Raw genomic sequence first — 25497 nt, 5'->3', positions numbered from 1 at the left:
AAACACTTGTAACTCTAGGACATCCTTTTGTACACAGAGTTAGTGTGTGACTGATTTTGTTGTTGTTGTGAGATATATCATTTACTGTACCTTCACGAGTTAGTGGACTCCGAGCGGCCTGTGCTACAACTGGCGTAGTCGACACTACTGGCTGACCAGATCAACCACTAAGCTTAAACGTTGTGGTACCGTGACAGATAGTTTGATAACGGTACCTGTTGAGGTCAGCCATTTCACCTGCTAAGTTCTACTGTTCTCGCCGTACTGTTTCTTGTAGAAAATCACTAATCAACTGTACTTGAACCACCGGAATGTCTACTGGATCTAATAGCGTCGTCACTGGCGATGGTGCCCAAGATCAAGAAGGTACTCGTAACCCTGTTAGTCGTCCACTTATAATGCCTGAAGCTTATAATGGGGATCAGAGTACCCGCTGGGACCAATGGATTGCCCACTTCGACAGCGTGGCGCAGATAAACGGGTGGAATGAAGGAACAAAGCTCCTCTGGTTACAAGTCCGGCTGACGGGAAAAGCCCAGACTGCGTGGGAACGTCTCAATCAAGACGCCAAGTCCACTTATGAAAACGCCAAAATAGCTCTCCGTGAGCGGTTTGAACCCAGCTGTAAGCAAGATCTCTATGCTGCCGAATTTCATGCCAGGAAACATCTGGACAAAGAATCGTGGGGTGACTTGGCGGACAACCTCCATAGCCTAGCAGACAGAGCTTTCCCTGATCTGGATGATAAGGCAAGGGAGCAACTGTCACTAAGCCGATTTCTCAGCCTTATTGACAAGCCAACGATCGCCTTATCAGTTCGCCAACGACGTCCAAAAAATTTGAATGAAGCCGTAACGTATACGCTGGAGGCGGAGACTCATCTCTCATTAACACCTGGCCTCAAAGTTGCAGCAGTGACGTCATCATCTGATAACGTGGACGCCAACATAAAAGACGGAAACCATGCTTCTATCGCAACGATCCAAGCAAGACAGGACGCTGTAGTGGAGTTGTTGAAATCCCTATCATTGAGGATGGAGCATCTTGAGAATACAATCGCCTCTCATGTGGAATACAAAAGTCGCGACAAAAGTTCTCTCCCGTACCTGCCACCGACCGCGAACACATCCAAGAAGCAAGAAGCAACAGGTCCACGGCAGCCAATCATATGCAGGAAATGTGGAGTGGAAGGCCATTATGCTAGGGGGTGTGCTACCGGCCGTACGTCGGGAAACTAGCAGCCCTCAGTGCTAAGGGTCAGGCACACGAGGGCTCTGAATTGACCCATAAACCTGATATAGATAACTATAGCATAGATAGTAATGTAGAATTTTCACTTAGTACTGTGTGTAACAATGACGTCATTAATTTGTTGGCGGTGAACCCCGCCAAAGCGTACCATATTGTTGGTATTGTTTCGAAGGTACGTGTTAGTTTCATGTTAGATACGGGTGCTTCTGTGAGCTTGCTTAATAATGAAACGTGGAAGCAGCTATCGGTGAACAACAGTGGCGAAGCAACCGCGCTACAACCTTGGGGAGGAAGCCAGTTAGTAGGCGTAGAAGGCAGCCCCATCGTAGTACAGGGAGTGGCAACCATAGACATCATACTTCCAGGCCAAGTAGTCAGCACCGACATTTTGGTGGCGCGAGGATTAAACATGCAAGCGATACTTGGGCTCGACTTTTTGGAAAAACACCAGTGCGTCATCAATACGGAGCAACGAATACTACACATGCACGGACGTGCCATACCACTGCAAAGTAAGATGAACGAGCAGCTACAACCGGACTCTGGTGTATCCACAATCACAGTTGCACTGCAAAGGACAGTAGAACTCCCACCACTGAGCGAGCTAGAAGTGATGACAGTGACGTCCAGCCCTACTAACAGTGCGCCTACATGGCTAGTGGAAGCATTGCCAAGAGAAAGTCCTATAGTAGTAGCTTCCTCCGTAGTGACACCAGTCAGCGATGGACACCATACAACCATCCCAATGAGAATAGCAAATTTCTCAACAGAGGCTGTTACACTTTACAAGGGTAGCAAGATTGGTAAGGCTTCTCCCCTGGATGATAAAGTTAATATTTCGAGCGTGAAACCAGACTCAGATAGCCATGTCTCCTCCACAGATGAGGATGAGATCCCTCTTCACAAACAAGAGCTCCTGTGGGATTTGGTGACCAAGAGTGGAGATTCACTTACCACAGAGCAGCAGCATGAATTATATAACGCTCTTCTAGGGTATGCAGATGTCTTTACAGCTAATGAAGATGACTTGGGGAGGACTGACGTGCTAAAACATACAATCTCCGTGGGTGATGCTTCACCAATCCGCCAGCCACCAAGAAGGGCGCCACCTTACCATAAGGAAACGGTGCGAAATTTGCTGAGTAGTATGTTGTTGAAAGGTGTTATCCAACCTTCTAAAAGCCCGTGGGCGTCCCCAGTTGTATTAGTAAAGAAAAAGGATGGCACAGTGCGTTTCTGCGTGGATTATCGCAAGGTGAATGCAGTTACTACAAAGGACGCTTTTCCTCTACCCCGTATTGATGATACATTGGATACACTCAGCGGATCCCAATGGTTTAGTACCTTGGATATGTTAAGTGGCTACTGGCAAGTCGAGATGGATGAAAAGGACAGAGAAAAGACAGCTTTTACTACTCACGAAGGGCTTTTCGAATTTAAAGTAATGCCCTTCGGTCTTTGTAATGCACCTGCCACTTTCCAAAGGCTAATGAATGTGGTGTTAGCAGGAGTACAGTGGTCCAAATGCTTGGTGTATCTCGATGACATTATAATTGTGGGAAGAACATTCAACGAACATCTCAAAAACCTTGGAATAGTTCTGCAACGCTTACGAGAAGCCAACTTGCGGCTTAAGCCTAATAAATGCACCCTATGTAGAGATGAAGTTCTCTATTTAGGGCATGTGGTATCAAGACATGGAGTGGCAACTGATCCTACAAAAACAGACAAGGTATCAAAATGGCCAGCACCTAACTCAGTGAAAGAGGTGCAACAATTCTTAGGGTTGGCTTCATATTACCGCCGTTTTGTCCGCAACTTTGCAGTTATAGCAAAGCCACTCTATAGACTGACAGAAAGGGGACGTCAATTCCAATGGACTAAAGAATGCTCCGAAGCGTTTGCAGTGTTGAAACACCGATTAACTACATCACCAGTCCTGTCTTACCCAGACTTTGCCAAGCCGTTCATTCTGGACACGGACGCTAGCTATGATGGTATTGATGCTGTGCTCTCCCAGCAGCATGAAGGGAAGGAGGTTGTAGTTGCCTATGCCAGCCGTACCTTAAGTAAGTCAGAGAGGAAGTATTGCGTCACGAGGAAAGAACTGCTGGCAGCAGTGAAATTCATCCAGCACTTCCGTCCCTACCTACTTGGTAATCCATTTGTGCTTCGAACTGACCATGGATCATTAACATGGTTGCAGAATTTCAAGGAACCAGAGGGCCAATTAGCACGCTGGATTGAGCAACTGCAAGAATATCACTTCGAAATTGTGCATCGCCCTGGAAAACGCCACTCAAATGCCGATTCTCTGTCACGTCGGCCGTGCAACCAATGCCACCGACTTGAGTCACACTGTGGCAATGAAGGAACACATCAGGTGGCAGCAACCAGTATAGCTGAGAGGGAGCGGTCAACTACAGACATCGATCTGCAAACAGCACAGTCACAAGATGACATCATTGGGCCAGTGCTACAGGCTAAAGAAGCAGGTTGTAAACCTATAGCTGACACTCTCAAGGGACATCGTAGAGAAGTAACCCAGCTCACACAACAGTGGGACCAGCTAGTGCTCCAACATGGTGTTCTATACAGAAAGTTTGAGAAGGCTGGCCAGGGTCAACTACACTTCCAATTAGTAGTCCCCAAGGACCACCAGGCCTCAGTTTTACAGGAAATACATGGAGGAAGGATGGGTGGGCACCTGGGCGAAGACAGGACATTTAAGAAACTGCAAGAACGGTTCTATTGGCCAGGTTACTTTCAAAGCTCCAAAGAATGGTGCCAGAACTGCCCACACTGCGCTGCAAAGAAAGGACCAACCCAGAAGCACAGAGGCCCACTACAAAACATCAGATGTGGATACCCCATGCAAATGGTGGCCGCAGATATTGTTGGTCCATTCCCTAGAAATAGCAATGGCAACCGGTACATCCTAGTAGTCTCCGACTATTTTACACGATGGGCTGAGGCCTATGCAATTCCCAACCAAGAGGCCAAAACAATAGCTAATAGGCTGGTTGATAACATGTTCTGTCGATTTGGGATCCCCGAACAGCTGCATACAGACAAAGGGGCACAATTTGAGTCCACCTTGGTAAAGGAAGTAAGCAAGCTGTTAAAAATCAACAAGACACACACCACCGCCTACCACCCACAGGGTGATGGCCTTGTGGAGAGGCTCAACAGAACTATTCTGGCTATGTTGGCTACAGTTACAGATGAACAGGGTGAGGACTGGGAAAGCCACTTAGCAAAGGTGTGTTTTGCATATAACACAAGCGAGCATGTTTCCACTGGGTATTCCCCTTTCTATATGATGTATGGAAGGAAAGCAAAGATACCACTTGACATCATTTATGGGAATCCCAACACTCCTCCAGTCACCCCATTAGAGTATGTGAGCACACTCCGCCAGTCATTAGAGCAAAGTTATCAACTTGCACGAAAGCACTCCCTAGGGGCTGCCTGCAGACAGAAAGAACACTATGACAAAAAGGTACACGGTGAACCATATGAAAAGGGAGATCTGGTTTGGTTATTTACCCCAGTGGTAGGAAAACATAAAGCAAAGAAACTACACTGCCCATGGACTGGCCCGTATAGAATCATAAAGAGGATCTCAGATCTGGTATACCGCATTCAGGACACGGGCAGTAGAAGACGCCAAGTAGTGAACTTTGAACGTTTGAAACCATGTCCTCAGCAAATGCGAGATAGAAGCCAACCTGGCAGTGGAACCCAAGATAGTCAAGTGCAAAATACAATAGAAGAAGACAGCATCAACACACCTCCAGGAACTGTCCTACAACTGGTAGATGACTATGAGGAAGAGGAAGTTGAGGCACCAGAAGTACTGCTGTACCCACAAAGTGAGGACAGAAATAACTTGAGAAGATACCCGCAACGCAGAAATCGACGTAAGCCACTTCGCTATCAAGATGGGGTTCCTTGACATGGGACATGTACTTACAAGGAGGGGACATGTGTAATACTGTGATTACTATAATATTATGCACTACAGTAATGTTGTAACTAACAGATCTTTGTATAGGTATTAACAACTTGCATGCCACTAATAAACACTTGTAACTCTAGGACATCCTTTTGTACACAGAGTTAGTGTGTGACTGATTTTGTTGTTGTTGTGAGATATATCATTTACTGTACCTTCACGAGTTAGTGGACTCCGAGCGGCCTGTGCTACATAATTATATGTAAGTAATTATCAAACGGTACAGTAGTACCAATTACAACAGAAACTCCTCCACAGTTACATGTCCAATCTGCAACGGACATAAACCCTATCATAGTTGACACTAATGGCGTTTCTGAGCTGCTGCAATCTTTGGATATCCATAAACTTGTGGACCTGATGGAATACCAGCCCGTCTACTGAAAGAAACTAGAGAAATTATTTCTCCCTCCTTAGCCTTCATTTTTCAAGCCTCATTACAACAATGTTCGCTACCTTTAGATTGGAAAAGGGCAAATATTGTACCACTCTTTAAAAAAGGGTGATCGTTTTCTTCCTAGCAATTATAGGCCTGTTTCATTAACATGTATCTGTTCAAAACTGTTAGAGCACATTGTGTATTCACATATTTACTCCCATTTTGTTAAATATAATCTTCTGTGTGATCAACAACATGGGTTTAGACAAGGTCGCTCATGTGAAACTCAGCTACTATTGACAATCAATGACTTTGCCGAAAGTTTAAATAACAATGATCAAACCGATGTTGTACTACTAGATTTTTCAAAGGCATTCAACAAAGTGTCCCATCAACACCTGTTCCATAAACTCCACCATTACGGTATCCGAGATAATTTACTTGACTGGATTAAAGACTTTGTATTGCAGAGATCTCAGTGTGTGGTGGTTGAAGGTCAACAGAGCCACTTAACAGCAGTTACCTCTGGTGTTCCTCAAGGTACTGTCCTTGCTCCACTTTTGTTTCTCTGTTTCATAAATGATTTACCAAATAACATATCATCCAAAATCAAGTTATACGCTGACGATGTGTTACTTTATGCCACCATTCGCACAGAACAGGACTGCAATCAGTTGCAGAAGGATTTAGATGTACTGGGAAAATGGGCAGACGATTGGAAAATGGTGTTTAACCCACAAAAATGCGAATTTCTTAGGATAGCTAACAAGAAACACACAATACTAGCTCAGTATAATATTCAAAATAAGCCAATCAAGGAAGTCAACCATGCCAAATACTTGGGTGTAACAATAAGCCAAAATCTATCCTGACATAAAACAAATAACTTCCAAGGCTAACAGAACTAAAGGTTTTCTTCAGCGTAACCTCCACAATTGTACACCAACAATTAAGGATAGGTTGTACAAAGCAATGGTTAAGCCAATTATAGAGTATGCAGCTGTTGTCTGGGCACCTCATACTAAGAGGGATATTGATATGATTGAGAGAACACAACGACAAGCAGCTAGATTTGTGACCAGCAACTACTCCCGTTACGCTAGTGTCACGCAAATGCTTACAGACCTTAATTGGCCTACACTTGCACGGTGCAGAGATGAACTGAAAGCCATAATGATGTTTAAAATAATTAACCACCTTGTTGATATTCCAGCAAATCCGTTTCTGACACCCATATCCACTGCACATAGTACCAGAGGTCATAATATGAGATTTATGCAACCAATGACACGGATTGATTCTTATATGTACTCCTTTTTCCCTTCAGCAGTCAAAATCTGGAATGATCTACCCCAAAATGTGATTGACTCCAATGATATTGATCAGTTCAAACAAAAACTAGCAATTATTTAATTTGTATACTTGTATGTATGTTGTGACCTGTGCACTATACTCTAATAGAGGTCTGCACAGTATTACCATAGATAATATTATCTATGGTATTACCAATAATAATAATAATAATAATACCGTCAGGCGTTTAAGTAGGGATAGTGTTGCAGTGAAATTTTCGCGCGCCGCCCAAGCATAATGGAAGTTAATAGCTTAACTGTGGTTAGCACAAAAAGAATCACGCACGCCTCCAGCCAGTTACGCACGTGATGCAGAAGGCGCCATTTGTTGGCTCGTGTGATCGAACTTCAACTCGTCGTGCGTAAAAGTGCGAGACGGAGAGCAATGATATTTCATCTCTACCTCAAACGGAATGATATCGTGATGAATAATAGGGTATCAACTTCTACTTTTACCCCGCGAACCACAGTGATAACCGTCAGAATGTGACCAGGAAGATTTTCAAGAAAGTTTCCGGCACTAGTTTGATCAATAGTGCTCTAGCCGCGGTGGCACACACAGATCACAACTGATTCTATCGGTAGATGCTCCAGTATCGTCTCGCCGAGTGAGTTATCACCTACCACCGGAAGTCCCCACTAACCAGTCATCGATTTTATACTCATTCTCCTCCCTTCACACAGGAAGGGAGTGAAATATAGTACATCCTGGAGGTAGGCGTAGAGGGTACCTGACCTTTTTAGGGTAAGGTTGCTGCGAGGGTTGCTGGAATTTTCTTTTGAAAGGGATTTATGGATTGGTTGACCGCAAATTAAGCTGGTTGGATTCCATTTTAAAGTATAGTCCCTAGTAGGGAGGGAAAAGGGAAATGATAGCTAGGCCTGGTTCAGTTGGGGACAGGTGGATTGGCAGCTACATCAGTAGCACTCAAACATCAGCTACGTCGGTAGCACTCACATCAGCTACGTCGGTAGCACTCACATCAGCTACATCAGTAGCACTCAAACATCAGTTACGTCGGTAGCACTCAAACATCAGCTACGTCGGTAGCACTCACATCAGCTACGTTGGTAGCACTCAAACATCAGCTACATCGGTAGCACTCAAACATCAGCTACATCGGTAGCACTCAAACATCAGCTACTTCAGTAGCACTCGCATCAGCTACGTCGGTAGCACTCAAACATCAGCTACGTCAGTAGCATTCACATTAGCTACGTTGGTAGCACTCAAACTTCAGTAGCATTCACATCAGCTACTTCAGTAGCACTCGCATCAGCTACGTCGGTAGCACTCAAACATCAGCTACGTCAGTAGCATTCACATCAGCTACTTCAGTAGCACTCAAACATCAGCTACATTAATTGGTATAGATCCTCTGCGCCTTGTCTTTTTTTAAATCTTCAATCACGCTGCTTGTCTTCTTTTTCATCCAACGAAACCATATTGAGGTGTTAATTTCCGTATCAACGCTTTCTTTCAGCAGCATATTTAGACGCCATAGAATTATTTCAGAGCTGGATTTCAGAAACGCTTCAGTCCTGGCGCTACTATGAGAGGTACACTTGCTAGGTATCGTCTGCTACTTCACGATTGTGATCCGGTTCACGATAGGTTTGCGACCACGCCCACTAGGGACCAGCCGATTAGGTATAATTATAAGCATAATAGGTGCCTGAAAGCATTGAGCATAATGCTATAGCATGCATAATAGGAAGAATATTTGAGCCATACTACAAACCCTTGATGGTCAAAATACATATCACAGAAAAAGATTGATATACTCTAACAACAGTCAATAACTCTAATAGAACAATCAGGCAGCTGACTGTTCTATTAGAGTATATCGATTTTCCCTGTCAAATACATATTTTGAAGAGCAAAGATGTTATTTAGCCACTTATTATGTACCCATAACTGCAAATTTATTAGCAAAACATAAGAAATGAGGCATAACTAAGCTTGAGCATAATTTGAGTCAGTATATAAGGCCACTCCAATTGGTAATTATGTTTCTGGTCCACCGCCCGCATCCTTCTTTACATAAAGTGAAATTTCAGAAATACATGGGGAATACGCCCGCATCAGATTTTTGAAAAAGCTGGATTTCAGAAACAAATATTGGGCTGCTACAAACATGCTAAATCTAACTGCTTACGTGTCACTATATGTCTTTTGTCAGTGAAAACCTGCAAGAAATGAACACAGTGCATAGTACAGATCGATATACTCTATAATAAAACAGTCAGAAAATCACTCTAATTGGCAGTCACTTCATTATTGCTTTGTTGCTGAATTCCGCCCGCCCGCATCTAAAACTAAATTTCAGATGACCAGAAACATAAAAACAAATTGGAGTGGCCTAAAATAGGTAAAATTTTTTAGCAGTGCAGTGCAGCATAGCATAATAGGTAAAAGTTTGAGCATAATAGGCGAGTCCCTAACGCCCACCAAAATAAAGATCTATAATAGCGAAAGAGTACTGAGGCCCGACCTCTTAACAATCTAGCTAGCTAGCTATATATTTAACAATAAACAAGATCACCTCAGGTCTAGCTAGCTGCACACCCCTTAGCTGACTCGAGATATATACTCTAACGCAACAGTAACTCTAATACAACAGTCATGTATGATAGAACAGTTCCAAGTTACATTGTTATGGTAGACATAGTTATTTATATAAGAAAAAGAAGCAAGCACAATATAAAATTAAGGAGAACTCCAAACTACAGTGAAGCCTGCCCATCACCACAGAATATGGGAACTCCACTTCTCATTGAGCAAAAGGGCAAGCTGTTTATAAGTGATGGTATCTACCTTTCCCATACCTACAGATGTGGAAAATAAAGTGGACTAATACAAGTTACATTGTAGCTAACTGAAGTAGGGACTTCCCACTGAACTATGCTGTAACACCACCATTCATTTCTTGTTTCACTACTTCTCTTGCTAATAATAAGTAACTTAACTTCACTGTAAGTCTGGTTCTTGTGTTACCAGATAGCGTTTAACATCACTGGCATGCATTAATTGAGTTTCAGCACTAGAAATGATACAGGACCTGTATTTCACCAGATTTTTACTTTTTGTGAAAGGGTGGGCAGCACCAAACTAGGTATCAGCTTTATACATGTTATAGCTGCCCAACCCCAACCCATGGATCCTTTTCCGTGCAGGCGCTTATAATTGGTAATGCATAAACAATAGCAGATGTCCCTGCAACATAATATTTTGCATTACGTTAAGATATAAATGGACATTTTAAAGTTCGTAGTTAGCATATTCCCATTTTGATACATGTGAGGACCACCCTTTCAATTAGAAATGAAGGCATTTCTAATCAAAGGAGTAGCCACGGCAGTCAGAATATGTATGGAAAAATCACAAAATTGAAAAACATCTCGATTTTAGTATATAGGGTGGGTGTGAATGTCTTCAAGTTTTAAGAAGAGACAGCTATAGATCATGTGGTTTACCCATACATACAATCATTAACTATATAAGGGTAACCCTTTCAAATTATAGTTGGGAAAGTAATAATTTTAAAAATGTCAGATATCCTTTTAAAATGTGGAAGAGTTACTTTAAATATTCACATATATAAAGTTGCTAGGGGAAATGGTATTATTATGGAATTTGTCTATTAATTCCATACATAAAACATACAGTTAGGTTTGAGTCTATTATGTTGCATAATCTCTGTCATATTAATGAGGTTATTAGCTAAAGCACTAACCATACTACAGGACTGAGACTCAGTCTGGCATATACCTATACAAAAACACCAATCAATAGCTAGCTAACTATTAAAAAGCCAAGAATCAATCCCAGAATTGAAACTAGATTAATTAACTGTCATTACAAAACATTTTATAGCTACATACTTTGATTCTGCATGGCTATCAATTTACAATTGATAGCTATGCAGAATTAAAGTACGTAGCTATTCGTAGTTCATTGACTACGAATATGGTGAACTACGTTGTTATTCGTAGTTTATTGACTACTAATATAAAGAGTCACATATTGCCATGCAGCTATCAGATACAAACTACGAATATGGTACTATCTCATTTAGTGCAAACCTGTTACCCCTCAGTCTGATGTGGCATTAGCCTAGATACAAGCATTTTTGCAACTTAGTGATCAACTGATCAAAAAAGCAGTAGCATATATTGGATGGACTACACACTGCTGCTACAGTATGTATGTACATGTAGCATAAGCCATAGGTATAATGCAGCTACAGAATTGAGCTTATTCAGCAAATATACTTATTTTAAAAAAATCAAACTTATACAGCTAGTTAATTATTAAATATGTTTTACAAAAAATTGATCACAGCTAGTTTGCATCAAATGAGCTCACATGCAAGTTGAAGTACAAATGCTGTAGTGTTATTAATTGACCAAATTTGAACAGTTTTGTGTGCTGGGATGAGAGAGCAAAGAAAATTGATACAGTGAGTGGCAGACTGACTTATTTTCTGTGCAGATGATAAAGTACTCATGCACTCAATTTTTTTATTCAGATTTCAAAAATCAGATTTCTTTCCATAATATTATGACCAACCTGGAATTGCCAGACTATCCATATTGCCATGGAAAAGAAACCTGAACCCTTTCTGATTTGGCTATATATAGTAGACAATGCCAGTTCTTTTAATGCCAGATCACCTTTGCTAGATTCCTGACAGCTATTAGTAGGAGGAAAGGCACCAGGTCCACTCATCTGATCCATTGCTGAAGCATTCATGGCTGCATGCGCTCCAACAATAATTCCTGCAGTCTAGCTATGTACTGACAGTACCTTTGATCTGGTCAAGGAGTCTGCACACCTCCACAATTTTTTTAATGGGGTTACCAGCACCACCTTTAGTAGCCAAAAAAACGGTAAAAATGACTGATTTTTTTCTTTTGTGTGGGGGTGGAAAAGGGTCTACAACTTTAGGGATTGTTGATTAGTGCTCATGAATAGCAAAAGACTTGCTAATGAATGAAAATGGGAAAATGGTACTTTGACAAGCAAACATGCACTGTTTTCCAGTTTTTTTTTTTTGACAGGCTTTGCTATTATTCATCACCACTAACCAATGCTTGAATCAATGGTTCCCAAAAGTTGTAGATCCGGATACACAATAGGGAGATCCACCAGACCCCTTTTCCTGCCACCACACAAAAGAAAAAAAAAGCGGTCTGGGCATGAGACTAGAAACATACCCCACATCTCCACTGCTATCCTACTTCAACTTTCAACAAGCCTACGTATACACAGCTAGATATGCTACTTACAATACAAAAATTAAGAATCTTAAGTTTGATTATAGGGATCATAGAAATACAAAGTAATGAAACTAGGGAGGAGGTTGCCTACATGTGAAGAAGTGAAGGTGTACTAGTGGACATTAACAGTGGCGTAGCTAGCCCTGAAGGATTGGTTGGGCACCTACAGCAATCATGATGTGCAAAGCACACAGTATGCTTTTGTATGCTATTGCTAGGAGATTTTAGGGCATGCCCCTCCCCCCCAAGGAAAATTTTTGAAGTTAGGTCCTCTAAAGTTGAATTTTTGATAGTTGATCATTTACTGTTGTATTAGGGTGACTGCTCTATTAGGGTATTTTGATCTCGTTTGAATAATTTCTGCAAACTGAGTTGGTAGGGCACTGAAGCTGATTGGTTGGGCCTGTGCTCTACCAGTCCCACCTTAGCTACGCCTCTGGACATTAAATCTCTACTTCAGTCTATACCCACAACTGAATTAGGGATTAAATATCCACTAGTATATCTTCAGGTGTAGGCAATCTCCCTTGTTTCTCTAATCAAACTAAACTTCCAATTTTCCTTATATATTTTTTGTAACATTATTATGACTGGTGAACCCACAAATATGGAAAAATGGCACCCAGCTTATTGTTTTCACCTGAAAATGCACCCCAGATATCAATAATAACTGAAATAGAGACCATTGCGCTTCATATTCAGCTATGTTCACTAATCCCATTACACAGCGTTACAAACGAAGAAGCACTAGGAGAAGGACCTCTGCAATCAATCAGTCACAATGATAAACTTGGCAATTCCCATCAAACGTAGGGAAGCCATCATGTGGCGCTACCATGAATCAACACTTTGCACTGTCAGCAAAGATAAATGGGACAGACACTGGCAAGTCCATGAAGCATGCATGCATTGTGTGTACTGTGGTATGCATGCCAAAAGGCACCAGTCGGGCTGACACAACATCGAACAGTGAAAAAATCAAGCCCATAGCCTTAGCTCAGTGTTATCAAGTTATGCTTGTCCGAAGGCATCAGTCAGTCAGTCAGTCAGTCAGAAAATTCTACTAAATAATTTTTTAGCAACTTTGGAAAGTGTTTCAGGTCATACTGAAGGCTTGGTTATACCTAACCAATACTGCCAAGACACCATGAACGTATTCTGAGGCTGGTTTTAGGGTGATATTTTTGGCCAGAAAAGCCCAAACCTTCATGATCCCCTAAAATACAGTATGATGATTACAGTACTATTGAGCTGTGTGATTATGCTGTCAGATAGTGAAAAAGATATGCTGCAATAAGATGAAGATGCAACAAAAAGATGCAACAAAAAGATATGCTGAACATGGCAATCTCCATTATGAAACACTATCATATTTCCTCATAATAATTTGGCTCACGTGAACGGAAATTCTCGAGGAAATTCCAATCCATCCCGCCCATTTTGTGTGCAGTGGGGTCTTCATAATCTTCTACTCTGATCATTTTAAACTAGATTCTGTACCAAATCGATAATAATGGAAAGACGATTGCAGAAACTCTCTAATTTCAAGAAAGATATAACAGGTGAGCTTCGTTTATATTGAAATATTTCTGCCTACGGAGACTATATTCTATGTAGAATATACCATCTATGGGCAAACCTATCGTGACTGTTGGCCCCAGTTGCAACACGGGGATTTACTCGGGATTTGACATAGCATAGAAAGTTAGTACATAGATAATAGTCTATTATCTATGGTTAGTACAACAACAAAAAAACCCCGAAAAAATCACTTGGGCGCTTAATGAACGGTCGTCATAGTGGGGCAGCAGTTCTACTCTGGTACCCTGTACACCTACTATACCAAAACAACCACCATCACTTGACGGGGGTTGATCACTATATAGTTGTGTTAATGCACCTATCAATATTATGCCCCCTCCCGGGCAAGGGTGGGGGAAAGGTGGGGATTTGACTTTTTCAAAAATCAAATTCCCCACCCGTGGGGTATGACGAGTAGTCAAATCCCCACGTAATGTACTTTGGGAAAGTAGGTTATTCTTGCAGGAGGTGCATAGCTTATAAAGTCAAGCAAGTGCTAAAGTTTTTGAACAGTCAAATGCCCCACTGGTAGGGCGATTTAAAAGGTCAAATCGGATCAAATTCCCCCATGTACGCCCGGGAGGGGGGTAGTGGGGCTTAATATTGATAGGTGCATAAAGTGAGCTACGTTAAACTACCACGGTACCACAACATTTGTGTAGTGGTTTAGTTATGCACCTATCAATGTAATGCCCGACTACTACTGATACGGGCTGAGGGTGGGAAAAGGTCGGGGATTACATTGATAGGTGCATAAGGGCTAAGACAAATAATGGGGTGGCAGTGATAGTATAGTAACCTTCTACAGCAGTCCATGTTGGGGATTATTTCACCCTTCACAGATAAGGGTCGAGAAGCACACAACACATCTACATTCACTGCACACACTAATGTTTGATCATTACTACATTACACCATATACTAGAAATAGTCTAAATGCTAAATCAATCTGCGACATACGCCAGGGTCCTGTACCAAAGTGGTAGTTTCTAGCTACTCTGGTTTTCATAACAACACAATATGATTGAAGTAGTGTAGCACAATAACTTCAGTTCTGTGCCAAAACATTGCTACAGCTAAGTCTCTAGCCATTTCTTTCAAGTGCAGCACTGCTTAGTTCTCGTAGTTCACAGCCAACAAGTGCATAAATCTAGGCCCTGGCAACTAGTACTTTGAATGATTGTGCATTGAAATTGCCTTGAAACCACCCGGGGAAACCACCTTATTTTCTAACAAGGTAAGATCATTTTCTTGCATGAAAGCAACAGAGGTGGTCTTTATGGCTTACTGTCAGAAATTTACAAAGTTACCCCTTATGCATTTTTTACACTGCTGAATATTTTGTGCCATGTCTTACTAAGTTGAATCACTCACAATTTGGTACATAAACACATGTTGCCTGTAGCAAAATTTTGGTGTTGTTTGATTGTACGTTATGAATCCAAACACAGAATATTCACGGAGATTTACCTTATATCTTCAAACCAAGATGAAAAAAAGCTCATGAGTCTAGACGATCTATATTTTCTCTATTATACTCAATATTGATTTAGCCTAGTAAACAGGTCCTTACAGTTCTGGCACAATTAGAGTTTTGGCCTGGAGAGAGACAGACTAAATGTATGACCCAGGCTCGTCCTATTAACTGCACCCTAGCAGAGATAAACCAATCATAGATGGCCAGCCCAAATGCTATCTATGAACCAATATCTCTTGCCGTAGACTATGCATCGGTCTAGTGTTCTTTTTTCTTTATAGTAATATGTCATATCAGAGAACATTGTTATGCTGTTATATATTGTGTGTTTTATGTGTACAGATAACAGTGTACCACTGCTGAAAAACCTTTATGAGAACGTCACTCCACTATATGCAGCTGATTGGTACGAGATTGGGATCCTATTGGGGTTGCCGAGTGGTGAACTGAAAGCCATTAAAGCAGGAAATCCAACTGATACTAAATGGTGTTGCAACAATATGTTAGAAAAGTGGGTAGATGTGGACCCCAGTGCTTCATGGAGGAAAATGTTTGATGCTCTTCAATCACCAGCAGTGTCCGGTAGCTACAGCAGTGATGGTAAAACAATATTGTAAAGATTTTCTGGTGGGCTTTCCATAATCATAGAAAGTACTAATTGTAAGGGGATAAACTGTGATACCCAAAGCTCCCAAACCTGGTAACTTGTTTCTCATTCACACCAGCATCACTTTCCACCCTATCATGATTTCTCACATTTTGTTTCTTTGCGGTCATCATGTACACACTATAATCAAAAAAATGTGAGTTAGCTTTTTGAAGGTTTTTGCTAACTTTGCTAACCTATCTAATGGTAATGGTAACATGAAAATATCTTGTCACTAGAGGCATGCACTTCCAGAGCCATTATAATACATAATTATGACCTATGGACTAATGATATGAAATTGAACCTCCATATTTGGGATGGGAGGTGTGTTGTGTATGTGTGTGTTTGATATGTGTATAGTGTAGTGTATATATTGTAGTGGGTGTGTGCGTGCATGCATGTAGTGATTAATTAAATCAATAGGAATTTAGAAAGTTTCTTACACAAACTTAAGAATTTATTGTGAGTGGGTATGGTAAGCCATAAATAAAAATTCATATGCTATTATATAGAAAGAATGTGGCATGGGGTTGAGTTATTCATAGTGTATGTTATGAATTGATGTGACTGACTACTGTAAACATGGTACTGAAAGATTGTTCTAGATGAGCCAAAGTACTATGCGCTGCTGTCTATGTTTAAGATTAAACTAACAGTAATGTGACTATATACTCTTTCATATCGCCACATTATAGTGTATGAATTTTGGTAATAGCTCAGCATACCCACTCACGACAAATTTGTCAAATTCTTAGTTTATGAAAGGCCTTTTGTGAACTCTTATTGTCTAGTGGACACTCTTCACTTGGACTTGGTCTTTGGTAGCTGCCCATGCATGTACAGTCTAAAAACTAAGTGCCCATGTAGTAGCTAATTAAATTACTTATAGTAGCTACCTGCAGATTTGCTACTCACTATTAATTTTAATTGTGTTACTATGCATTGCTAAGGAAGCATAACTTGAACAAACCAATTTAAACTACAAATTATGCACAGAAGTATCTTCTCAACTGTTTTATATTCTGTCTGTCGTGTTATCTCACGCGAATTCTTTTGAGAAAGCCCCTTTGTTTTTGTTCACATAAATGTAGGGGATACATCCCTTTCAATTCATTTATAAGAAAAGTGCAAGTAAATCTGGACAGCGGCTAATTAGATACTTAGCTCATTCTCAACAATGGAAAGTTCCTTCACGTGTGCACACACTCACTCACACACACTACACACACACACACACACACACACACACACACACACACACACACACACACACACACACACACACACACACACACACACACACACACACACACACACACACACACACACACACAATGACCCAGATGTTGTAGATGTTATTATGTTTGTTATTTGGTATGATGAGATAACGTAAGCTAGTCACCAGTATTATGACAAGGTTTAAAATTAATTGAGCTTTAATAATGATGTTTGAATCTTGTAGACCAAGGGAAGAGTCAAGAATGCACTAGCCATGCATTATCACAAGGTTTGTATCATAATGTACAGTATGTGTTATGTAAAATTTATGGTGCTTGAATTTTGCAGATCAAGTGAAAAACTATGCACTTCAAGAATGCACCACTATAGCGACTTATAGTGATGAAGAAATAAGTGGTAAGCATGTGGGCTCAAAGTTATAATGTAGACTTTTTTGCCCACACTGGTCGAAAGTAGCTACCCCTCTTTGAAAATGACTAGTACAAACAACTTTGGCCCAGCACAGTTGGTATAAAAGTGTCAATATTTTATGTGTTTGTGCTTGAAAAATACTTGAAACATATTTACTTAGTTTAATTTGGCCACTCCTGAGTAGAACCCTCAGTACATATTAATTTATTGCTTGCTAAGCTGTCTGTGTAAAGATTTATAGTTTGCAAACTATATTAACCATCCTTGTATTCCATGTTCTCATCACTTTAAAGGAAGCGATATAGTTTAGTGGTTAGAGCAAACGCTTTATGATAGTGAGGTTTGAGTCCTTGATGTTGCATACCTTTTTTCACTTTGGCAACTGTTTTGGTTACAACTTTGTTCTGTCATGTATAATACTACGTATCCTTTTGTTGCAACATTTTTTACTACTTTTTCATGTTACATTTTTTCTGTACATAGATAATTCACATTCACTTGAGTCCATGAAACACGTATCATACACATTGTATGATATCAAAATTGTAGGACACAGTACATAGTGATAATAATAAAATAGATCGCGTGCTTACAGTACTTACACTAATACATTCATACAGTACTCCTACTGTTACAAGTGCATGCAAGTGCAAGTATTCTATATAGTTCAGTTTCCTATGCCTCCCCCTTTAGCATTGGTGTGGAGGAGTGTACACAATCCTGTCACAGCCAATTTGGGTCCTCAATCAGGTGTGCAGGTGCTCTGTGGGGTCGTTGTGAATAATGCTATTGATATGGAGGTTGAGTAGATGTTTCCTGGGAGGGGTGTGTGGGGGTAGTTGACTTGGACACCTTCTGAGTAGAGTAGGAACACAGGAAGTAGGTGACCAATGTCACAAGAAGTGTTGGTTCCATATCATATGAGGACCCATTCACTCTTGTGTTCTAACGTGATACCTTCTGTGAGGTTCAATGGCGACAACTTTGACGTAAATGTCCCAATATTTAGCCTGTTGGTTTTGCAATGCAAATATTGATGTAATCTCAATGTCTGAGAGCATTGCAGGAACTGCCTTACATGACTTTCATGGTCACAGACATTGACAAAGTCATCTATGATATGCCTGAATCCTGAGAGGTCTTTGAAACCACCAGTCATTCTATGGTTGTAGTGTTTTGCTATGTCCCTTTAGTTCATCGAGCACTGTGAATACCTCATGGCAATGTCAGCCACTGGTGTGGGTGACTGGTACCTCTGACATGACAAAATGGTTAAAGTGTGACATTCGAGTTCTTCTTGGGTGTCACTACAAATGGTGTACACCATGCATGTTGTGGCCTCGGTGACTGATGTGCTGAGTCTCAAGCATAGTTAAGTTCAGCCTGGAGCTTATCCCAGTAAGTAGGTGTATGAGGTGTATGGATATAGAATGGTTTGGCTGTATCTTCTATTGCTATGTGAAACCCTTTTCCCTGATCTGTCTGTCTGTCAAAGGCCATGTCTGTCTTTGAGGGGTCAGTGGAGGTTGGGCTGACTGGATAATTACCTTGGAGTATGCCAAGTGTTTTAGATGCCTTCTACAAGATTATGACTGCCAAGATATCAAAAGTGTGCATTTCTTCAGTGTTGCCTGTCCTGAAGTAAGAAGATAGTGGGACGTGTGTCAGTATGCACACAGTGATATTGGTGAGGGGAGAAGGTTGAATGGATGTTCACCAAGTAGCATCAATAGCCGTGGCCCTGCTGCTGAGATGGTTACTCCAGAGTCTGGCAGAACTGATGTTATGGTGGATCCATGTGCAGTGGTGATGTGTATCTTAATAGTGAGGGCTGGTTCTGCAGTGGTGTCTTGTCTGAGGGTGGATTCTGTGGTTGTGTGGTCTTGGGTGGAATTTGCAATTCTTTCACAGATGAGGTCCCTGGTGGCTGTGGAATGAAAGATTGTGGCTTCAGTATGTTCCTACAGCTGCAATGCTTGGCATACACTGCCAAAATGTCCTACTTTGCTACAATGGTGGCAGGTCTTGTCATACGGCGGACAATGTGCTCATCCACCTATAGCAGCTTGGATCCGCACCCAGGGCAAGGGATAGGAAGCTGCTGTCTTTGCTGTCAGATGGCCATGATTGCTTCTAGGTTGCCATCTTGGATTGATCAATATTGCATCTTGTACTATACATAATAAAATTATAGTAATGGCAGCCTCCAGGGTCAGCTTCTTGCTGTCGAAGCAAGTGTTCCATGGTGTCCTTGTCAATCAGCCCCTCAAAAATCTGGTCTCTTATGTTCTTTTGTGCACACTGGTCAGAGCAAAAGTTGCATGTCTTTATCAGTTCAATAGGGGCAACCAAGAAATCATCAAAACCTTCACTTGTTTTTTTTTTGCCTGTGGCTTCTTAAATTACAGACCCATTGATTTTGCTGTCTAAATGGCACTTTAGCATGCATATGATTTATAGGGCAAGGAATAATGTTGACAAATTACCTTAGGGGATCACTCAGTTGGTTCAGATAAATGACTTTCAACGTAGGTTACAGTGTAGCTGTTTGTAGCGCCATGTAGGAACAGCATGAGGCAATAATAATAAATCACATACTCACAGAATGTACACTAATACATTCATACAGAGCTCTTAATTATACCTACTGTTACAAGTGCGTGCAAGTGCAATTAAGTATTCTATATAGTTCTGTTTCCTACAAAAAAATTCAAATGCGCATGTGTAAATCTAGGCTAGAACTGCCTAGAAGTATGGTGGGCTTTTATTTGTGTAGTTGATTAAAGGTTGTATAACTTGTACCTTGTATCAGAAGCCCCAAATTATACAGTGTAGTGCACAAAGAAACAGTTTAATTGGTGTATTTTTGTTTAAAGTGCACAACATTTTGGTGTTATGCTGTATGGCTTACTATGAATATACTATCATATACAATAGTACTGTATGGTAGGGTTTGCTCTCTCCTGCCAAAAAATCATTCAAAAACCAGCCTCATTTTATTTCATAACAGCTTGGTAGTAGTAGTTAGGTGTAATGAAGTCTGCCTTCAGAGCAACACAAAACACTTTTAACAAATTTCCATGCATGGAATTTTATTTAAAGCTATTTAACCGGATTTTCTACTGACTAACTGAATGAAAAGCTAACTGACTAACTGATGCCTTTAACTTGACTATAGTATGGTGAATGCTATACTGGCTTGATTTCTTCACTTAATGAGGCCCAGGAAGTGCCTTTTTACCTACTGCAGCAGCTAAATGCATGCATTGTCAACTTACCTTTGTCCTCCTTTGTCTTTTCCACTACTACATACTGTAATTCGCTTTATTTTCATGCAAAAAAATTGATTAAAATTTTCGTGTAAAAATATTTTCATATGATTCACATGAATAATTGCTCTATTAGAGTAGTTCGATCTTATGTAAAAATTTTCGTGTAAGAAATTTTTGCACAAGTTTTGCATATGAAAATTGTTTTGCAAGCAAATTACTGTAGATGTTAGTGGGTAGTGTGTCAATACCTTATTGTGCTAATCATAATAGCTTAGTGACTAGATTAATTGTAGAGGCACTATTCATACTCTTCCTTTTTTGTAACACTGCACAACCAGCAGAACATAGCAGAAAATGGAACAAAATGGTCATGTCACATGCTTTTCCATAGCCAGTTAATTGTATTGTCATATACGTACTTGTACCTATTTTACTTTGCAGGGGTAATTACATTCCTAAATGATTGCTTAGGAAAGTTATACATTTATACCAGATTCAACATTGAAAAGGACACTTGGCCACCACAACAATCAAAGCACTTTACCACCCTTGCTTTCATCTATCACAAGAATGAACGCACTCAAAGAGAAGTCATTACAATAGCAAAGGCCATTCAGTCAGGTAATATTGATGATATCATGGAGGCTGTTAGTCCTCAAGCAAAAAAAGCCAAAATGGAAGATTTTGGTCTTGAAGGTAGCAGTGCAACCAAAGACATTTCAGAATTATTGGCTCCACTAGATCATCCTGATAGTAGCCAACCACAAACTGTATTGATTGAAGGCGCTCCTGGTATTGGAAAGTCTTTTCTGTTAAAGCACATCGCATATCTATGGGCAGAGAAGCATGTATTGACGTCAAGTAAGCTACTCTTCCTTCTGTGCCTCAGAGAACCCGCTGTTCAAAAAATGTCATCAGTTAATGATCTTGTCAATTACTTTTGCAAGGAGGAAAAGAGAGCTGAAAATCTTGGTCAAATCTGTGCTGCACATTTATATAAAACAGGTGGTAAAAATGTCACCATTCTGCTTGACGGTCTTGACGAATTTCCAGAAGACTTACAATATAACAGTTTTATTGCAAACATATTAGAACACCGTGTTTTGTCTGCTTGTAACGTGATAGTTTCATCCCGTCCACATGCCTCAGCTCATCTTCATGGCAGTGTTATGCTAAGGGTAGATATCTTAGGATTCACTGAGGAAGACAGGGAAAGTTTCATTAGAGATTCACTAAAAGACAAACCGGATAGTGCTAAGACTTTTAAATTTTTTACAAGATCATCCCACTATTAGCAGCCTCTGTTTTGTTCCATTTATTATGACTGTGCTATTATTTCTATATAGACATGAGGTTGTACTTTTTGACAGCTCTAGTGAATTATATAAACAATTTATTTGTCTGACAATCCGTCGACATCTTTCCAAGTCAAAATTCTGTCCAAAAGAAGACATCAGTGACTTAAACAAGCTTCCTGAATGTTGTAATAGCATTATCAGCAAACTTTCAACTTTGTCACTAAAGGCACTTTCTGAAAACCAATTAATCTTTAGCTTGGATGAGATTAGAACAGCTTGTCCAGAAATTGACAGTGTACCAGGAACAATTAATGCTTTTGGACTTTTGCAAGCAGTTGAATGTTTTAGTGCCACCAATACAACAATGTCATTTAACTTCATTCACTTTTCAATCCAAGAATTTTTAGCCGCTCATTGTGTTGCTAATCTTCCTCCAGAAGAGGAAACTAAGATTTTGAAAAAACATTTCTGGTCAAAATTTCATTATAACATGTTTTCAATGTACATTGGTTTGACTAAAGGACAACGAAGCTCATTCAGACAGTTTCTTGCTGATGGTAGTACACAATATTTGATAGCCAATAAATTTCTTGCTGAACAGAAAAAATGTATATACTTGTACAAGTGTTTTTATGAAGCTGGTGACAGTGAAATGTGCAAGTACATTAGTGAAGCTCCAGTTTTTAGTGGTAAGGCTATTAATCTGAGAGGTATACCATTGCTGCCCAGTGATGTTAGCTGTCTTGGCTTGTTTCTTGTCAAATCACACATTAAAGAGTGGAAAAAACTTGACCTGTTAAGCTGCAATATAAGAGATGTTGGATGTCGCACACTTCATCGTGCTTTAGTCGTACACAATGATTCAGTTACTATAGAGGATATCCACCTATCATCTAATTCTTTGACATCAGTGTCTGCTGATTATATTTCGGAAATCGCAATTTCTTGTAAAGTTACATTACTCTATCTCAATGGAAACGTGTTAGGAGAAACAAATGGGCTATCACAAATGTTGAATAATGCTGCAATAGAAGAGTTATACATGCATGGTAACAAGTTACATACATCTACAGCCATAAGTCTATTTAAAGCACTTCGAACAAGCACTAATGCAAAGTTAAAAATACTCAGTTTGATGTACAATGACATTTATGATGAGGCTGGCAATGAAATCGGAGAAACACTGAAAGTAAACAGGTCACTGGAGTGTTTATGGATTAATGCCAACCCACTTAGTGGCAAAGCTGCACTGAGTATCATGGATGCCCTAAAATTCAATAACACGTTGAAGTTACTAAAGCTCCCATATTATTCATATAACCTTCGTAAAGATATTACAAGGGAAGCAAACAACATAAATAAGAGTAGGATAAGCCAAGGGTGTTATGTGGACCTGTGTGTTGATTTTCAATAATTCTGGTATGTATATTTTGTGATGTATTTTTGTCTCCTTGTGTGGTGAACAATGACGTTCGTATATAATGAGCTGTGTTTGGGTGAAAAAAAGTTCTTGGTATGCAGCTGGTTGATCCTGTCCATGTCAACTCAGTATTCATAGATAAAGAATCATTATGTAGCTAGCTACATACCTTGTGCAGGTGGGTTTCACAAGTTTCGATCATATAAATATCATAGTTTCCTATATACTATATGCAAAAGTAGAAAACGTAAAGACAAGAGCAGCACGGTACAACAAATTTATAGTGTATAGCTAACATGAATCTGTTCACAGGGGTCAGCATCTAAAGGGCTGGAGGCACCAAGTTACATTTCAAAATCAAAATACACTTGAAAACAGCTGTCAAAATTAAGTACTCTAAATAGAACAATTATTGATTTATATTTGAAATTTTTATATAGTGATCACTTTAAGGCGAACAGTGAAATTCCCATTGAATCTAAAAAGAATTTAGAAGCCTTTTATTGCTCTATAAAATCATAACAAAACCCACAGGAAACAGCTATTTTCTAATTTACAGAATAGTAAAGCAAACAGTCAACACTTTACAAGATTGTAAATATGGCTATCTATAGTCTACTGGTATATTATATGCAATTCAAATGAGCTACTTCAGTTATTGTACTAACACCATCTGCCGTGCATAGATTTTACACCTTCCACATCTCAGAATTGCCAAATTGAGGAGATGTGTTATTATTAATTGGTACAATCAAGCTATTGTTATTGGATAGATCGGATCAGGAAAGGCTTCATTTCTCAATTGCTTTTCAACGTAGTGCATCAATAATCTCAACTTTGAGGCATATTTATCATTTTCTGTTTGTTTGAACTGGTATCCATTAGAAAATTTGAATTTCCTTGAACTTGCTAACTTTGAGTGTTTTTCCAGTAGCATTATACTATGTTGAAAAGCAATTGAGAAATGAAGCCTTTCATGATCCTGTCTTTCCAATAGTAATATACTAATAGTTTGATTGTACCAATAATAACACTGTGACGAAACTGAAACTGTTTTAGGGTGCACGTGGAGTTTTGTTGCTACATACCTAATCAATGAACTTTTGATCCATCTGTATTTTTCTTGCAGTGCAACTAAACTTATATAACTTGCCTAGCTACAGTCCAATTGTAAGTTTTAACATGCAGGAATACATTTACAATTACAAACATTTGCATTCATGATAATTATAGACTGAACTCCTGACCTCTTGTAATTATTTGTTCATGTAATTGTCAATTATTATGACATTTGTCTCTCTGTGTAACACTTTTCACACCTCAGATCAAAGGAGCCACCTGAGCTACATTTCGTATGTAGCCCAGCTACTTATGAAATGTCCGAGCTAAATACATCTGGGCAGCTATTTAATATATAGACTTGTGGGATCAATTAATATGTGATTAGTATACATGACTTCCATGACAACCACACAGACGGAGAGCGTTTTGTATTCCTTGCTATCCTACGAGTTGAAAACCGTTGGCTAGGGTGAGAACTAGTGCTATAGTTTATTTACTGATCGTTTCTGCATGTACCTGAATACAGTCATTGACAAAAATAAATAAATACAGACCACACCCACAAAGTTACGACTCTGCACAAAGTAACCTCTCTAAAAACAAGCTTACCTATCTAGGCATTTACTAAACTCCATAATTATTCCATAAACGATTCAATAGCACTAGTTTAAACAATAAACTCGCATAACCACAATTCTCTGTGATATCTCTAGAATTTGTCTGTTCATTGTAACTAATGTAACCAGAATGTACTAGCTGCTGAGCCATATAAATTGTTTCATTATAGCTTAAAAGTTAAAAAACA

General features: G+C 39.9%; 2 protein-coding genes across 2 annotated transcripts; both read left to right on the top strand.

Moving 5' to 3' along the window:
- The first annotated feature begins 13703 nt into the window (after positions 1-13703).
- LOC136250523 (uncharacterized) lies at positions 13704-23664 on the top strand. The gene is made up of 5 exons (XM_066042742.1): positions 13704-13845; positions 15684-15941; positions 17453-17497; positions 17557-17625; positions 21354-23664. The coding sequence occupies exons 1-5, from the start codon at positions 13797-13799 to the stop codon at positions 22205-22207; spliced, it is 1275 nt and encodes a 424-aa protein (XP_065898814.1). The 5' UTR covers positions 13704-13796; the 3' UTR covers positions 22208-23664.
- Positions 22575-23624, top strand: LOC136248441 (nucleotide-binding oligomerization domain-containing protein 1-like). The gene has a single exon (XM_066040222.1). It carries the CDS (start codon positions 22575-22577, stop codon positions 23622-23624), a length of 1050 nt encoding a protein of 349 aa, XP_065896294.1.
- Positions 23665-25497: the final 1833 nt, after the last annotated feature.

Source organism: Dysidea avara, chromosome 3 (assembly GCF_963678975.1).
Source record: "Dysidea avara chromosome 3, odDysAvar1.4, whole genome shotgun sequence".
In the NCBI taxonomy this organism is placed as follows: domain Eukaryota; kingdom Metazoa; phylum Porifera; class Demospongiae; order Dictyoceratida; family Dysideidae; genus Dysidea; species Dysidea avara.
This window is presented reverse-complemented; position numbering and strand designations above follow the sequence as displayed.

Coding starts and splice junctions, on each gene's coding strand:
- LOC136248441 (XM_066040222.1), top strand. CDS start 22,575: ATGTCATTTAACTTCATTCACTTTTCAATCCAAGAATTTTTAGCCGCT.
- LOC136250523 (XM_066042742.1), top strand. CDS start 13,797: ATGGAAAGACGATTGCAGAAACTCTCTAATTTCAAGAAAGATATAACA. Junction 15,942..17,452: donor CGGTAGCTACAGCAGTGATG/GTAAAACAATAT, acceptor TGAATCTTGTAG/ACCAAGGGAAGAGTCAAGAA. Junction 17,626..21,353: donor TAGTGATGAAGAAATAAGTG/GTAAGCATGTGG, acceptor TTTACTTTGCAG/GGGTAATTACATTCCTAAAT.